The 14,133-nt window shown below is 36.3% G+C and overlaps 1 protein-coding gene across 2 annotated transcripts in view; it reads right to left on the bottom strand.

Moving 5' to 3' along the window:
- The window catches only part of CD86 (CD86 molecule), a 64,302-nt gene extending 61,818 nt beyond the window's left edge, over nucleotides 1-2,484 (bottom strand). For both annotated transcript variants that reach the window (XM_045812501.2, XM_045812500.2), the window contains exon 1: nucleotides 2,329-2,484. In XM_045812501.2, coding sequence (XP_045668457.1) covers nucleotides 2,329-2,342 — 14 coding nt within the window. In that variant the 5' untranslated portion in view covers nucleotides 2,343-2,484. The remainder of the gene's footprint in view (nucleotides 1-2,328) is intronic.
- Nucleotides 2,485-14,133: the final 11,649 nt, after the last annotated feature.

The raw sequence follows: 14,133 nt of genomic DNA on the forward strand, positions 1-14,133 counted from the left end.
TTTCCACATAGAACATTCTACGAAAACCAGCCTATTAGGATCTAGTGAGTATATTTGAAGTTAAACACAAAAGGCCAAAACCCTAAAAATGGAATTCTACAAATTATGAGTGACCATGTAGTACTAGACAGCTGTCTCCTTTTCTGAGAGAAGCCAAATATTGATTTATTTTTTTAATTATCTAGTTTTATTTTTCTGCCTGCAGATGTGATCCAAGTTCAAAAGCACAAAGTAGAAAATAAAAATCATCTGTATTTCTGATTAACATTGTGTATATACATTTATCATGTATAAAAGTAGTAACACTGTACATTCTGCTTTTTTTCTTTAGCTAAACACATTAAAAATCATTCTACAATAGAATTTTTAATGGTTCATGGTATTCCATTATGGATGTTCCATAATTAACCAACTACTTATTTTAAGGCATTTAAGTTGTTTCTAAGATTTTCATCATTAGAAACAATGACAAGAAAAATATTTGTGTCACTAAAATTCACAAACATATATGATTATGTCTTTATAATAAATTTGTAAAAGTTGAACTTCTTGTTTAAACGGCACATACATCTTAAGGACTTTTGATTTGTATCACCAAATTTTTGTTCAGAAAGATTATATTACCATCAGCAGGTAATAAGGGTATAAATGTTCCTCCTGCCTTAGAAACTTGTAGGCTTCTTGCTTGCATGCTAGTTGCTTCTTAAAAAGAAACCTGCCATTTTGATAAAGAAAAATAATACTTCACTGTTTTAATTAGCATTTCTTTTATTTCTGTTGAGAGTCCACATTATTTATTGGTTATTTATATTTTAAAATTTTTCTGTTCATTATCAATTTTCAGGCACTGTGAAACAGTGAATCTTAACAAGAACAATATAGACAGTAGCCTGTGGTTCGATGGATGTCTGCAGGCAGCATTAGCATAATTAAATAGTATCACTGCTACAGTTTCACAAAAAGGATAAATTCAGAATCTTTTTCATACATGTGTAATATTTCCAAATTTTACTGCAAGGAAAAAGACTCTTTCCTTGGAAATTAAATTCTAATCTTCTGAAAAAGAATCAGCAAAGCTGTTTCCTGAACCAGTAAGCACTGCATAGACAAGTGTTACTTAGATTTTCGAAGAACAATAATAAATAATGACTGATTCCAGCTGGAGGGTGGATGTGACTGCTTCCAGTAAGTCACAGCCACAGGGCTGTGTCACACATGAAGAAACCTTGTGGTGCAGAGCAAAGCAGCAAGAAAGATTTTAGCTTTACATGAGCAGTGTGATCCTAGCAAGTTATTTAGGCTCTTTAAGCCACAGTATCTTATCTATAAAACAGAATGATACTATCTGTCTGAGAGTCATTGTGAAGATTAAAATCCAATGACTATATCATGAATAAAGTACACAATACATCATGTATGTTCAATACTGCGGAGCTAATTGAATTATTACTCTACTTTTTTCTACTATCTCACCCTGCTCAGAATCTCCCATGGCCTGTTTGTGACTCATTTTCTGGCTTCTGCATTTTCTTCTTACACCTCTTTTTCCTCTTCCTTTTCCTTGGCCTCTCTCCTTCTACCTTCTCTATCTCATTCCTCTGCCCCCAGGCCAAACTGTCCTTGGCATACACAAAATTTACTCTTGACTTTGTAATGCTTATGCAGACATTTAAACTTTTCCTGATTCTTAAAATCAACAACTGCAACATTTAAATATTCGAAAAACAAATTTACAAAATCAAAATTAATCACTTAAAAAAACACAGCAACCACTAAACTTTTTGGCATCTCAAATAATTCTTAACTTTGAGTGGCAAACATCTTCGGTAGAAATTTCTTTAAAAGATCCCCTGTGCTGGAGCTACAGGATCGACCGAGAGTGGATGCTCTCAGAAGGAGAGAATGGCTTCCGGGACTTCATCTAATTTTTCACAGCGTAGATTGTTCTGTATCCCAGGTGTTCGTGCTTTTGGCTTGTGTATAACCTTGCCCTTAATACATATTAGCACTCTTGAGCAGGAAGGACAGAAAACAGAGCACCATCCTCAACCTCAGCCTTCTGCTGAGGTAACTTACCTCCATTTTTTTTTTAAAGATTTTATTTATTTGAGAGAGAGAGAGCACAAGAGTAGGGTGAGGGGCAGAAGGAGAAGCAGACTGCCCACTGAGCAGGGAAACAGATGAGGGGCTCAATGCTGGGCTGGATCCCGGGACTCCAGGATCATGACCTGAGCCAAAGGCAGACGCTTAACCGACTGAGCCACCCAGTGCGTCTGAGGAAACTTAACCTTAACTGCCTGTCAAATAATAATAAGAATGATCACTCACCATCTGAGATACATCTTGGCTGCGGCGGCTCTCGTGCTAACGTCTGGGAATGACTCTTGTCTGTCTGTACTAATCTGTGTTACGGTGGAAGGAGGAGCAACTCCCTCTATGCCTGTGAAAGCCTTCCTCTCAATGACTGTATATCCTGTAACTTTTTTCAATAAAGGCTGTTCCTCTTTTTTCTACAGATTTTGCCAACACTTGTGGAAGAAATTTAACCCTTTCCTTGCATTTGAATTCACTGACCTAGGTCTAAATATTTTTTTAAAAACAATTCAGTGGCTTGAGTTCCAGACCTGACATTAAGATGAGACTGACTAAAATTCCCCCTCTTGAAATTCCCTCAAAAAACCTAGAAAATAAAATAATTAAAAAGAAAAAAAATCTCTGCATTTATAAATAGAATAAAGAATATTCTACAATTTTGGTAAGATAATAACAAGTATGATTTATTATGGATATGGATTGGGAGTGATTAGCCTCTTCCTTCTGATTTCCACCACAGAGATAATAGAGGATTTCACTGAACTTTGGGAGCAAGGGAAAGTCCTGTGAAAGCTGCACAACCAAGGAGGGCAAACAAAAACTACTGCTTTTATTATTTCATTCTTACTAGAGGCAAAGATTAAATTGATCAAAGAGAAATTTCCTGAAATAGAGGACTGGAAAAAAAAAAAAGCAGTATCCTAAAATTAAGAGATGCACCTGAGAGAGAAACATAAAATTCATCAAGTAGAAACTATTTTCAGACGAAAAGAAATTTCCACATATGAACTGAAAGGGACACTATGAAGGAATTCAAAGGATTCAGATTGTCAAAAAAAAACTTTAAGAAAATTAGTTTTCCTCCAGATAAATCACAGTGAGCATTTCAAATTGCAAAGACATTGAAAGCTAAAAGCAAAATGAAAAAGTAGGATGACTACAGAGAAAGATAAACCAGCTTGACCTCTTACTCAATCCTAAATGTCAAAAAACCACAAAACAATATCTATAGTTTTGAGGTATCATTCTCTACCTAAAGAAGATGCCAATTAAGTGGGAAGGTCAACAGAAATATATCACCAAGCAGACAGAATAACAAAAATACCACTGCAAAGACAACCTTCCTAAATAAATTACTTGAAGATGTGTTCCAGGAGAGTAAGAGACAAATTAAGGGTGAAAGCATAGGATACAGAAGTTATTGTCTTGATTGCCTGCTCCAAAAAGGAGAAAAAAGAGAAAAATGGAGGAGGAGGAAGGGCACAGTGAAAGCAAGTGCTAAGGTGGAAATTTATAGATGTAAACACTTATTTTAAAAATTAAGAAAGATCTCAGAAAAAAAAAAAAGAAAGAAAGATTTCAAATCAACAACTTAACTTTACAACTTAAGGAACTAGAAAAAGAACAAACTAAACCCAAAGATGGCAGAAGGAAGGAAACTGTAAAGATTAAAACAGAGATAAATGAAATAGAGAATAGAAAAAAAAATAGAGAAAATCAATGAACCAACCCCAAGGTTGGTTCTTCAAAAAAAAATTTAAAAAATTCACAAAACTTTAGCTACAATAGACTATGAAAATAAGAGAAGACTCAAATTACTAAATAAGAAGTAACCAGCGGATCAAAGAAATCAGAAGGAAAATCAAAAAAGAATCTTGAGGCAGGCAAAAATGAAAACAAAAACTTATGGGATGTAGCAAAAGCAGTTCTAAGAGGGAAGTTCATAGAAATAAATGCTTACATTGAGAAAAAAGTAAGATCTCAAATAAACAATTTAACTTTGCACTGCAAGGACCTAGAAAAAGAACAAACTAACCCAAAAGTTAGCAGAAGGAAGGAAATAATAAAGATTAAAGCAGAAATAAATGAAATAGAGACTAGAAAGACAATAGAAAAGATCCTCAAAACTAATAGTTGGTTTTATTTTTTTAAAAGATTTTATTTAATTACTTGAGAGAGAGAGAGAGCAGGAACAGAGGGAAGGGCAGAGGAAGAAGCAGACTCCCTGCTGAGGAGGAAGCCACTTAAAGGACTGAGCCACCCAGGCACCCTAATTGTTGGTTTTAAAAAGATAAACGAAATTGACAAACCTTTAACTAGATTAAGGACAAAGGAGAGAAGACTCAAATCAATAAAGTTATAAATGAAAGAGGAGACATTACAACTGATACCACAGAAATACAAAAGATAGTAAGAGAATATGATAAACAATTGTATGCCAATAAGAGAGGCACATGAAAAGGAGCCCAGCATCACTAATCATCACGGAAATGCAACTCAAAACCACAATGAGATACCACCTTCCACCTGTCAGAATGGTTAGGATCAAAAAGACAAGAAATAATAAATGTTGGTAAGGATGTGGAGAAAAAGGAACACTTGCGCACTATTGGTAGGAATGTAAATTGGTGCAGCCATTGTGGGAAAACAGTATGGAGGTTCCTCAAAAAATTAAAAATAGAAATACCAGGGCGCCTCAGTGGCTCAGTCGTTAAGCGTCTGCCTTTGGCTCAGGGTATGATCCTGGTGTTCTGGGATTGAGCCCCGCGTCGGGCTCCTCTGCTAGGAACTTGCTTCTTCCTCTCCCACTCCCCCTGCTGTGTTCCCTCTCTCCCTGGCTGTCTCTCTCTCTGTCGAATGAATAAATGAAATCTTTAAAAAATAAAATAAAATAAAATAAAAAATAAAAATAGAAATACCATATAATCCAGTAATTCCACTACTGGGTATTTACACAAAAAAAGGAAAACATTAATTTGAAAAGATATATACATCTCTATGTTTATTGCAGCATTATTTATAATAGCCAAGATATGGAACCAACCCAAGTGCCCATCCATAGGTGAATGGATAAAGAAAATACAGTATATATGCCCAATAGAATATTAGTCAGCCATAAAAAAGGATGAGCTCTTCCCATTTGTGACAACATAATAGATCTAGAGGGTATTATGCTAAGGGAAATAAGTCAGACATAGAAAGGCAAAAACCATATGATTTCATAAGATGTAGAATCTTAAAAAACAAAACAAATGAATAAACAAACAAAAAGCAGAAACAGGCCCATGGTTCCCAGAGGGGAGGGTAGTGGAGGGATGGGTAAAATGGGTAAAGGAGAGTAGGAGATACAGGCTTCTAGTTATAGAATGAATAAGTCACAGTAATAAAAGGTACAGGGTAAGGAATATAGTCAATAGTATTCTAATAGTGTTATATGGTGACAGATGGTAGCTACACTTCTGGTGAGCATAGAATAACATATAAACTTGTCAAATCACTATGTTGTACACCTGAAACTAAAGTAACATTGTGTGTCAACTATACTTCAATTAAAAGTGAATAAATAGAATTGGCAAAATATATATATACACCAACAAATTGGATAACTTAGAAAAAATGGATAAAATCCTAGAAACATAAACCTATCAAGACTGAATCACAAAGAACAGAAAATCTGAAGAGACTAATAAGGAGTAAGGAGATTGAAGCAGTTATCAAAAACTACAACCAAGAAAATGCCCAGGACCTGATGGCTTCACAGGTGAATTCTACCAAACATTTAAAGAGGAATAATGCCAATCCAACTCAAACTCTTCCAAAAAATCGAAGAGTAGGGAACAATTCCAAACTCATTTTACAAGGCCAGCTTTAGTCTCATTACAAAGCTAGATAAGGGCACTATCATAAACAAGAAAATTACAGGCTAATACTCCTGATGAACATAGATGCAAAAACTCTTAACAAAATACTAGCAAACTGACTTCAGCAGTACATTAAAACGTCATACACCATGATCAGATGGAATTTATCCCTGGGTTTCAAGGATGATACAGCATATGCAAATCAATAAACATGATATACCACATTAACAGAATGAAGGGTAAATATCATATAATCATCTTAATAGAAATGCAGAAAAAGCATTTGACTAAATTTAACATCCTTTCTTGATTAAAAAATAAAAAACAAAAAACCTCTTGACAAATTGGTATAGAAGAAATGTACCTCAACATAATAAAGGCCATATATAGCTAACATTATGCTCAATAGTAAAAAGCTTAAAGCTTTTTCTCTAAGATCAGGAATAAGATAAAGATGCCAGTTCTCACTGAAATCCTAAAATGTGTATGGAACCACAAAAGACTGAAGAGCCAAAGCAATCTTGAGAAAGAAAAACAAAGATGAAAGCATCACACTTCCCAATTTCAAAGTATATTACAGCTTTTCTTTCAGCACTTTAAATATGTCACTCCACTGTCTTCTTACTTGCATGGTTTCTGGGAGAAAAAGTCCACTGCAATTCTTATCCTTTCTCTTCTGTAGGTAATTTTTTTTCCTCTGTGTATTTTCAAGATATCCCTTTGGTTTTGGTTTCCAGCAGTTTGATTTTAGTATAGACTGAATTGTGTCCCTCTGAAATTCAAATGTTGAAGTCCTAACCCCAAGTACCTCAGAATGTGACTGTAATTTGGAGATATGGCCTTTAAAGGGGTGATTAAATTAAAATGAGGCCAATATGGTGGCTGCTAATCCAATCTGACTGGTGTCCTTATAAGAAGAGGAAGTTTGGACACAAAAAAAGACACCGTGGATGACATCCATGGACAGAGGCATGACCATGTGAAGATACAGCAAACAGGTGGCCGTCTTCAAACCAAGAGGAGATGCCTCAGAAAAAACTAACCCTGCTAGCACCTGGATCTTGAATTCACAACATTCAGAACTGTGAGAAATACATTTCTGTTGTTTTAGCCACCCAGTCTGTAATATTTTGTTATGGTAGCCCTAGGAGACTAATACAAATATGATATGTTTAGAAGTGGGGTTTGTGTTAGTTTCTCTTGTTTTGTTTTTGGTATTTATCCTTCATGGTGTTTACTGAGCTTCTTAGATCTGTGGTTTGAGGCATGGCATCAATTTTAGAAAATTCATAGTCATTATTTCTTCTATCTCATACTTTCTCTCTGTTCCTTCTGAGATTCCAGTTACATGTATATTATGTTTGATATTTTCCTTCAGCTCTTGGTTGCTATGTTCTGTTTATTTCTCTCCCATTCTAGTTTTTCCTCTTGCTTATCAGGTTAATGATTTTTATTCACCTATTTTCAAGTTCCATGATTTCTTCTTTTGCTATGTCAGGTCTACTAATGGGCCTATTTAAAGCATTTTTCATCCCTATTGCTACATTTTTTTTATTTCTAGCATTTCCATTTGATTCTCTTGTTTATAGTTTATATTTCTCTGCTAAAATTATCTGTCTGATCCTGCATGCTGTCCCTATAAGATAGTTCCAACATGTCATATTTGTGCCTGTTTTTTTTTAAAGATTTATTTATGAGAGAGAAAGCGCACGCACGAGCATGAGGAGGGGTGGGGGTGCTGGGAGGGGCAGGGGCAGAGGGAGAAGCAGACTCCCTGCTGAGCAGGCAGTCCCCCTGATGCGGGACTCAATCCCAGGACCCTGGGATCATGACCTGAGCTGAAGGCAGATGCTTAACCCACTGAGCCACCCAAATGCCCTTGTGTCTGGTTCTGATGATTGTTTTGTCTCTTCAGATTTTGATTTTTTTTTTTTTTTGGCCATTTTGTATTCCTCTGCTATAGATTGAATTGTATCCTCTCACAAATTCATGTGTTGAGGCTCTAACTCCCAATGTGATGATATTTGGAGAAGAGGCCTTTGACAGGCAATTAGGTTTAGATGAGATCATGAGGGTGGGGATTTCATGATGGGATTAGTGCTCATACAAAATGAGATACCAGAGACCTTGCTCTCTTTGTGTCTCCACCACGTGAGCACGTAGTGAGAAGGCACTTATCTAAAACCCACAAAGAATTCTCACCAGAACTCAGCCATGCTGGCATTCTGATCTTGGACTTGTCAGCCTCCAGAACTGTGAGAAATAAATTTCTGCCCAGGCTATGGTATTTTGTTATGACAGCTTAGCAGACTAAGACAGCCTCATGATTTTTTGTTCAAAGTCAGACATGTTATATAAGATAATGGATACTGAGGTATACATATTTTATGCCTAGAGATAAGCGTACCTTTCCTTTTGCTAGGCCCTTAGTGATACACAGATTTGTGTTAAGTTTGTCTGGAGTTGAGTTGGGCTGGAAGTTCGGTGTTGCTATGGTTAACCTCAGTGTACCACAGGCTTTCAAATTTCTCTAGTGATACCTTGTGTGGGCTCTTTGTCAGAGTGTTTCTCTCAATATCTGCTCTACACTTGGCTTCATGTGTTTCTGCTTTCCTTTGAGTCTTCCCTTTGAACTGCTTCCCCCAAATAATCTGTCTTTTGAAGCTCTCCTAGCTGTATTCCATTCTTATTTTTACTTACTGTTTATTAGAGTAGTTATGGGGAGGGGGGTAGGTAAGGCTTAGGTCTCTGATGTTCTAATTGCTTCAGTTTTTATCAGACATTGTGAACCTGTGGGCTTTTACTAGTGTTCTTGCCTTCCACTGGACCTAGTGCTGGGCCAGAACCTATTCTTAACTTACTCCCAGGGTAAACATTTATTCTCCTATTTTCCTCCCCCAGTGGCAGTGGGCTTCCACCAGTGCCCTAAGGATACAGTTTTTGTTTCCATTATCCCTGCATATTGAGCCTTTTGTTTCATAAAAGAGATAGAATAGATGGGTTTGAGCAGAGTTTTGACAATGACTTCTAGTCCCCCTCATCCAGCCATCCCTGAAGGAAAATGTCCTCAGAGTTTTCTTCACTTTTCTTTGTGAGCTCCTGGTGAGGTTCTCACAGAAAAACCCTTCAAGAAGGGTCCACACTGGTCCACACTCAGCCTTTAGAAATTTATTATAGGTTTCCAGCTATTCTTGTTACTGGCTTATATGGCATTGGGAGGCATCTGCCCCAGATAATCAAATGTTCTGATTATGTTTTTCTATAAAGGAGTTGTCTCTCCCCAATTTTGGGTTACATTTTTGCCCTGTGATAGCAATTCTCTTAAGGCTTCAAGAATCTATTAGTTTTGCAGTTTGTCCAGTATTTTCTTGTTGTAAGGGTGGGAACAACTCTCTTCATAGCTCTCTATACCTCTGAAGTGAAACCTGAAGTAATTCCTATATTTTTTTCATATATTTCATACAATTTCTAGGACTTGACCAAAATAACCAGACACACCAGTTTGCTGAATACAAGGTCAATATACAAAATCAACTGAATGTCTATACACCAGCCATAAACAATAGAAAATATAATTTTTAAAATGATATTTAAATTGATATAATTTACCATCAAATTATATCAATACCTACAAATAAGCCTCATGAAGATGTATGATATTTCTACCCAAAAAAACTAAAAAATATATATATTAAGAAAAATTGAAGAATATAAAAGAAATAGAGGTATATACTAAGTTCATAAATTGGAAAGCTCAAAAATATAAAAATGGCAATTCCTCCCAAATTGATCTATTGATATAAGGCAATCCCAATTAAGATCCTAGCAGATTTTTGTGTAAATTAGCAAGTTGATTCTAAAATGTGTATGGAAATGCAAAGGACTGAGAATAGTCAAGTCATTCTTGAAGAAGAAAATGAAATGAAAGGACTTGCTCTAGTAGGTGTGAAGAGCTGTTATGAGGCTATAATAATTGAAAGAGTGTGGTATTGGCACAAGGGTAGGCAAACAAATAGAAAGACCAGTGAAAGAAAATGGAGAGTCCAGAATAAGATATACACATGTATGGACACTTCACTTTTGGAAAAGCTGACATTGTTAAACAGAAGGGAAAGGAATTAACTCTTCCTTCTTTTCTTTTTTCTTTCTTTCTTTCTTTCTTTCTTTCTTTCTTTCTTTCTTTCTTTCTTTCTTTTTTCTTTCTTTCTTTCTTTCTTTCTTTCTTTCTTTCTTTCTTTCTTTCTTTCCTCTTTTTTAGTGTACCCCCAAGCAAACACAGGAATTAATATTCAATAATTAGTCTTGGTCAATTGGATATCTGTATGAGAAAAAAAATGGAGGGGTACCTGGCTGGCTTAGTCAGTAGAGCATGTGACTCTTGATCTTAGGGTCATGAGTTTAAGCCCCACGTTGGGTGTGGAGCCTACTTAAAAAAGAGAGAGAGAGAGAAAGAGAGAGAGAGAGAAATGGAATTTAACTCCCTACTTCATAAGTCAGTTCTACGTGGATTGTAGATCTAAATGTAAAAAGCAAATATAATGCTCCTTGGAGATGACAGAGGAAAATATCTTCATGACCCTAGAAAAGGCACGTATTTCTTAAAAACACTAAAATTTCAAAGACATTAAAAGAGAAGATTGATAAATTAAACTTCTCCAAAATAAATAATAAAAACCCCTGCTCATCAAACAATATCATTTAGAGAGCAAAAGACAAGTCACAAATTGGGAGAAGATATTTTTAACCTGTATAACCACAGAAAGGACCATATCCAGAATACAATAAGAAACTCCTGTAAATCAAGAAAACAACAGAAAACTGAATAGAAAAAAATAAGCAAAAGATTCTACCAAAGACAAAAAAGGATATCCCGAAGTCCTGAAGGCCGATAAACATATGAAAAAGTGTTCAAGTTCATTAGTCATCAGGGAAATGCAAATTAAACCACAATACAGTACCATTACACACCCACCAGTAGAGCTATAATTGAAGACTGTCAATCCCAAATATAGCCAAGGATGTGGAACATTAACACTTTCATACATTAGTGGTATGTAGGTAAATTTGGAAAAACCTAAGTCTGAACATATGTTTACTATACTGGTAATCTATTGCTGCATAACAGCAATATTGTTTCAGTGGCTTAAAATAACAAACATATATTGTCTCTCTTTCTGTGGGTCAGGAATTTGACAGTAGCTTAGTTGTGTGGGTTTTGGCTCAGGGTCTCTCATGAGTTTAGTCAAAATGTTAGCTCTTCTGAAGACGTGACTGCAGCTAGAAAATTTCCATCCAAGTAGGTTTATTCATATGGCTATTGACAGTAAGCCTTATTTCCTCACCATGTGGACTTCTCCATAGGACTGCCTTAGTGTCCTCATGATATTGCAGCTGGCTTCCCCCAGATTGGGCAGAAAGAAGCTGTAATACTTTTTATGACCCAGTCTTGGAGGTAACACACTGTCACTTCTGCTGTTCTGTTCATTAGAAGTAAGTCACTAAGTCCAGCCTACACTTGAGGGTCATGGATTTATGCTCCCCCCTTTTGAAGAGAGGAGGGTCAGAGAACTTGGGGATATATATTGAAATCACCACACAAAGCCCATGAACAATTTTACTCTGGGAGTTACAGAAGCAAAAATGGGTGAGTGTAAGGCTCTCCAAACATTTACAACAATGTTTATAGCATCATTATTCATAATAGCCGAATAGTAGAAACAAAATGCTTATCAACAATACAATAGATACATAAATTGTGCTATATTCTAACAATATAATACTATTCATAAGTAAAAATTAACATAGATACATGCAAAACCACAGATGAATCTTGCTAATACTAAGATTGAGCAAAAGAGACAAACTCCAAAAATGTGTACTACATTACTTTCTTTATATAAATGTTAAAAGAGGCAAAACCAATCTATACTGTAAGAAGTCAAGATGGTGGTTACTTCTGGGGAGGAGAAGGGTGGGAATGATTAAGAGGGGTTATAAGGAGGTGCTTCTGAAATCACCATTTCATTACTGATCTATAACTTGCCCAGAGTGGTAGTTGCAAAGATATGTTTACATTGTTATAGTTCATGGAGCCATATACATCTGATTTGTGCAGATTTCAGAATTGTCTTATACTTCAAATTTGGAAAATTTTACAAAGATGCCAAAGAAAGAAAGTATTCTTCGGGTAAAAACAAAACATGTCTGTGTGCTGAATTTGGTCTGCAAATAGCCAGTTTGTAATATCTGCTTTAGACCAGGTTGATAAATATGATCTTCAGTAGGCCTCAAAGCATATGGGTTATGTTAGACTTTGGTGGTAGAATAAATCTATTCCTGTAGAATTTAGAATTGTCGAATGTTGGTTATGGAAAACCCTTCTGGATCAGTTAATCCACTGATTTTTCAAATGGACCTCTCTGGCAGAGGCAACCCTTTAGGTACTCCACAGACTGCAAGTGCTTCTCAGAACACAGTGTAAAAACCACTGATCTAGCTAATGCCCTTGTGTTACAAATAAAGAAACTGAGGTTTAGAGAGACTGTTATTTGTTCAAACAACCACTTGGTGGTAATGTCCTGAGATTTACTCCCACGTGGAGGTACCATGAGTGTATTGTGATGCCCTGGTGAAGAAACCCAAAAAGGGAAAAGTTACATATCTCAGGACCTTGGTCTTTGGAGTAGAAACTCTCCAGTTCTGTCATTCACGGTGGTGGTAAAGCAGAATTATCAAAGATAAGCTGAGACAAGAAATGTGTTGGAAAGTGTTCTGTTTAGGGACTGCCCTGGGGAATACCCTATTTGCTAACAAAGATGTGGGGCATTCTCTCATCCAGCTCACCCTTCAACTAGCTTCTCAACTCTGGCTGTACATTAGAACCACCTGGGAACTTTTGAAAAAATACTGCTTCCTGGGTCTCCCCATAGAGTAATTGAATCAGATTTTCTGGAGTGGGCTGGAAAGAACTGGATATTCTGATCCCTGCTGAGCTTTACTGAGATGTATATGGACTGAGCTCATCATGTCAGAGAAGCTCTGCATCTAAACAACAAATTGGGCCTTGCCACAAGATGAAAAAACACTAGAGAGAGAGAAAAAAATCCCTCTGGTGGTTGCAAAACAGGCTGCCTACCTTTATTACTATGAGGACTTGGACCTCTTCTGTGTGGTTCTGGCCTCAGGAAAGCAGCCCCTCATTTGTCCCTAGTTTTTCTCCTTATAATAAAATATTGGGAACACCAGATTCTTAGGCCTTACGTGAAAAGTGCAATTAAAGCACCTTGGTTTCATGCATGGCTTTCGCAGAACATGGAGTCTATACCTCTGCTTAGAATGGGTAGAGCCCATTCTCTGAGGAAAGTTACCCTTAGGGATCCTTTGTTCTGTATTCCTCTATCCAGTCAAGGGACATCTTCCTACTCTGCGTCCTTCTCACCTTTGTAGAATACTAGAAGTGTGAAGGACCAAAGAGGTTATTTCACCCAGTTTCCCACTGATAAAAACATTCTTGGCCATAAGTAACTTACTGAAAGTCATACGGGATATCAGTGGAAATGTCATGGCACAAATACACATGGTCTGATTCTGTACCCCGTGCTCACTCTTTTTTGTCTTAAAAGTATTTTTAATTACAAAATATGCTGAAGATAGAGAAAAGCATATGAAATTTAACTGATTTTACATTTTTAGCATATATTTCAGATATTTTTTTAAAAAATAAAATATTACAGGGGCGCCTGGGTGGCACAGCGGTTAAGCGTCTGCCTTCCGCTCAGGGCGTGATCCGGGCGTTATGGTATTGAGCCCCACATCAGGCTCCTCTGCTATGAGCCTGCTTCTTCCTCTCCCACTTCCCCTGCTTGTGTTCCCTCTCTTGCTGGCTGTCTCTATCTCTGTCAAATAAATAAATAAAATCTTTAAAAAAAATAAAATATTACAGATTTAGCTGAAGTCCCTCCTAACCCATACCTCTCTTCCCTCCCTCTCACAAATAACAGCACTCAAAGATTGGTGAATCCTATTCCCTGGAATGTTGTTATACTTTGTTCTACATATATATGAATCTTCCATAATACTATATGATATTGTTTCTTGTCTTAAAATTTGACAAAATATTATAAATAGTATCTTGCAACTTCTTTATTCATATATATATATATTATATATGGTTTAGATT

Source organism: Ursus americanus, chromosome 4 (genome assembly GCF_024610735.1).
Source record: "Ursus americanus isolate L20-20 chromosome 4, mUrsAme1.1.p, whole genome shotgun sequence".
NCBI lineage: Eukaryota > Metazoa > Chordata > Mammalia > Carnivora > Ursidae > Ursus > Ursus americanus.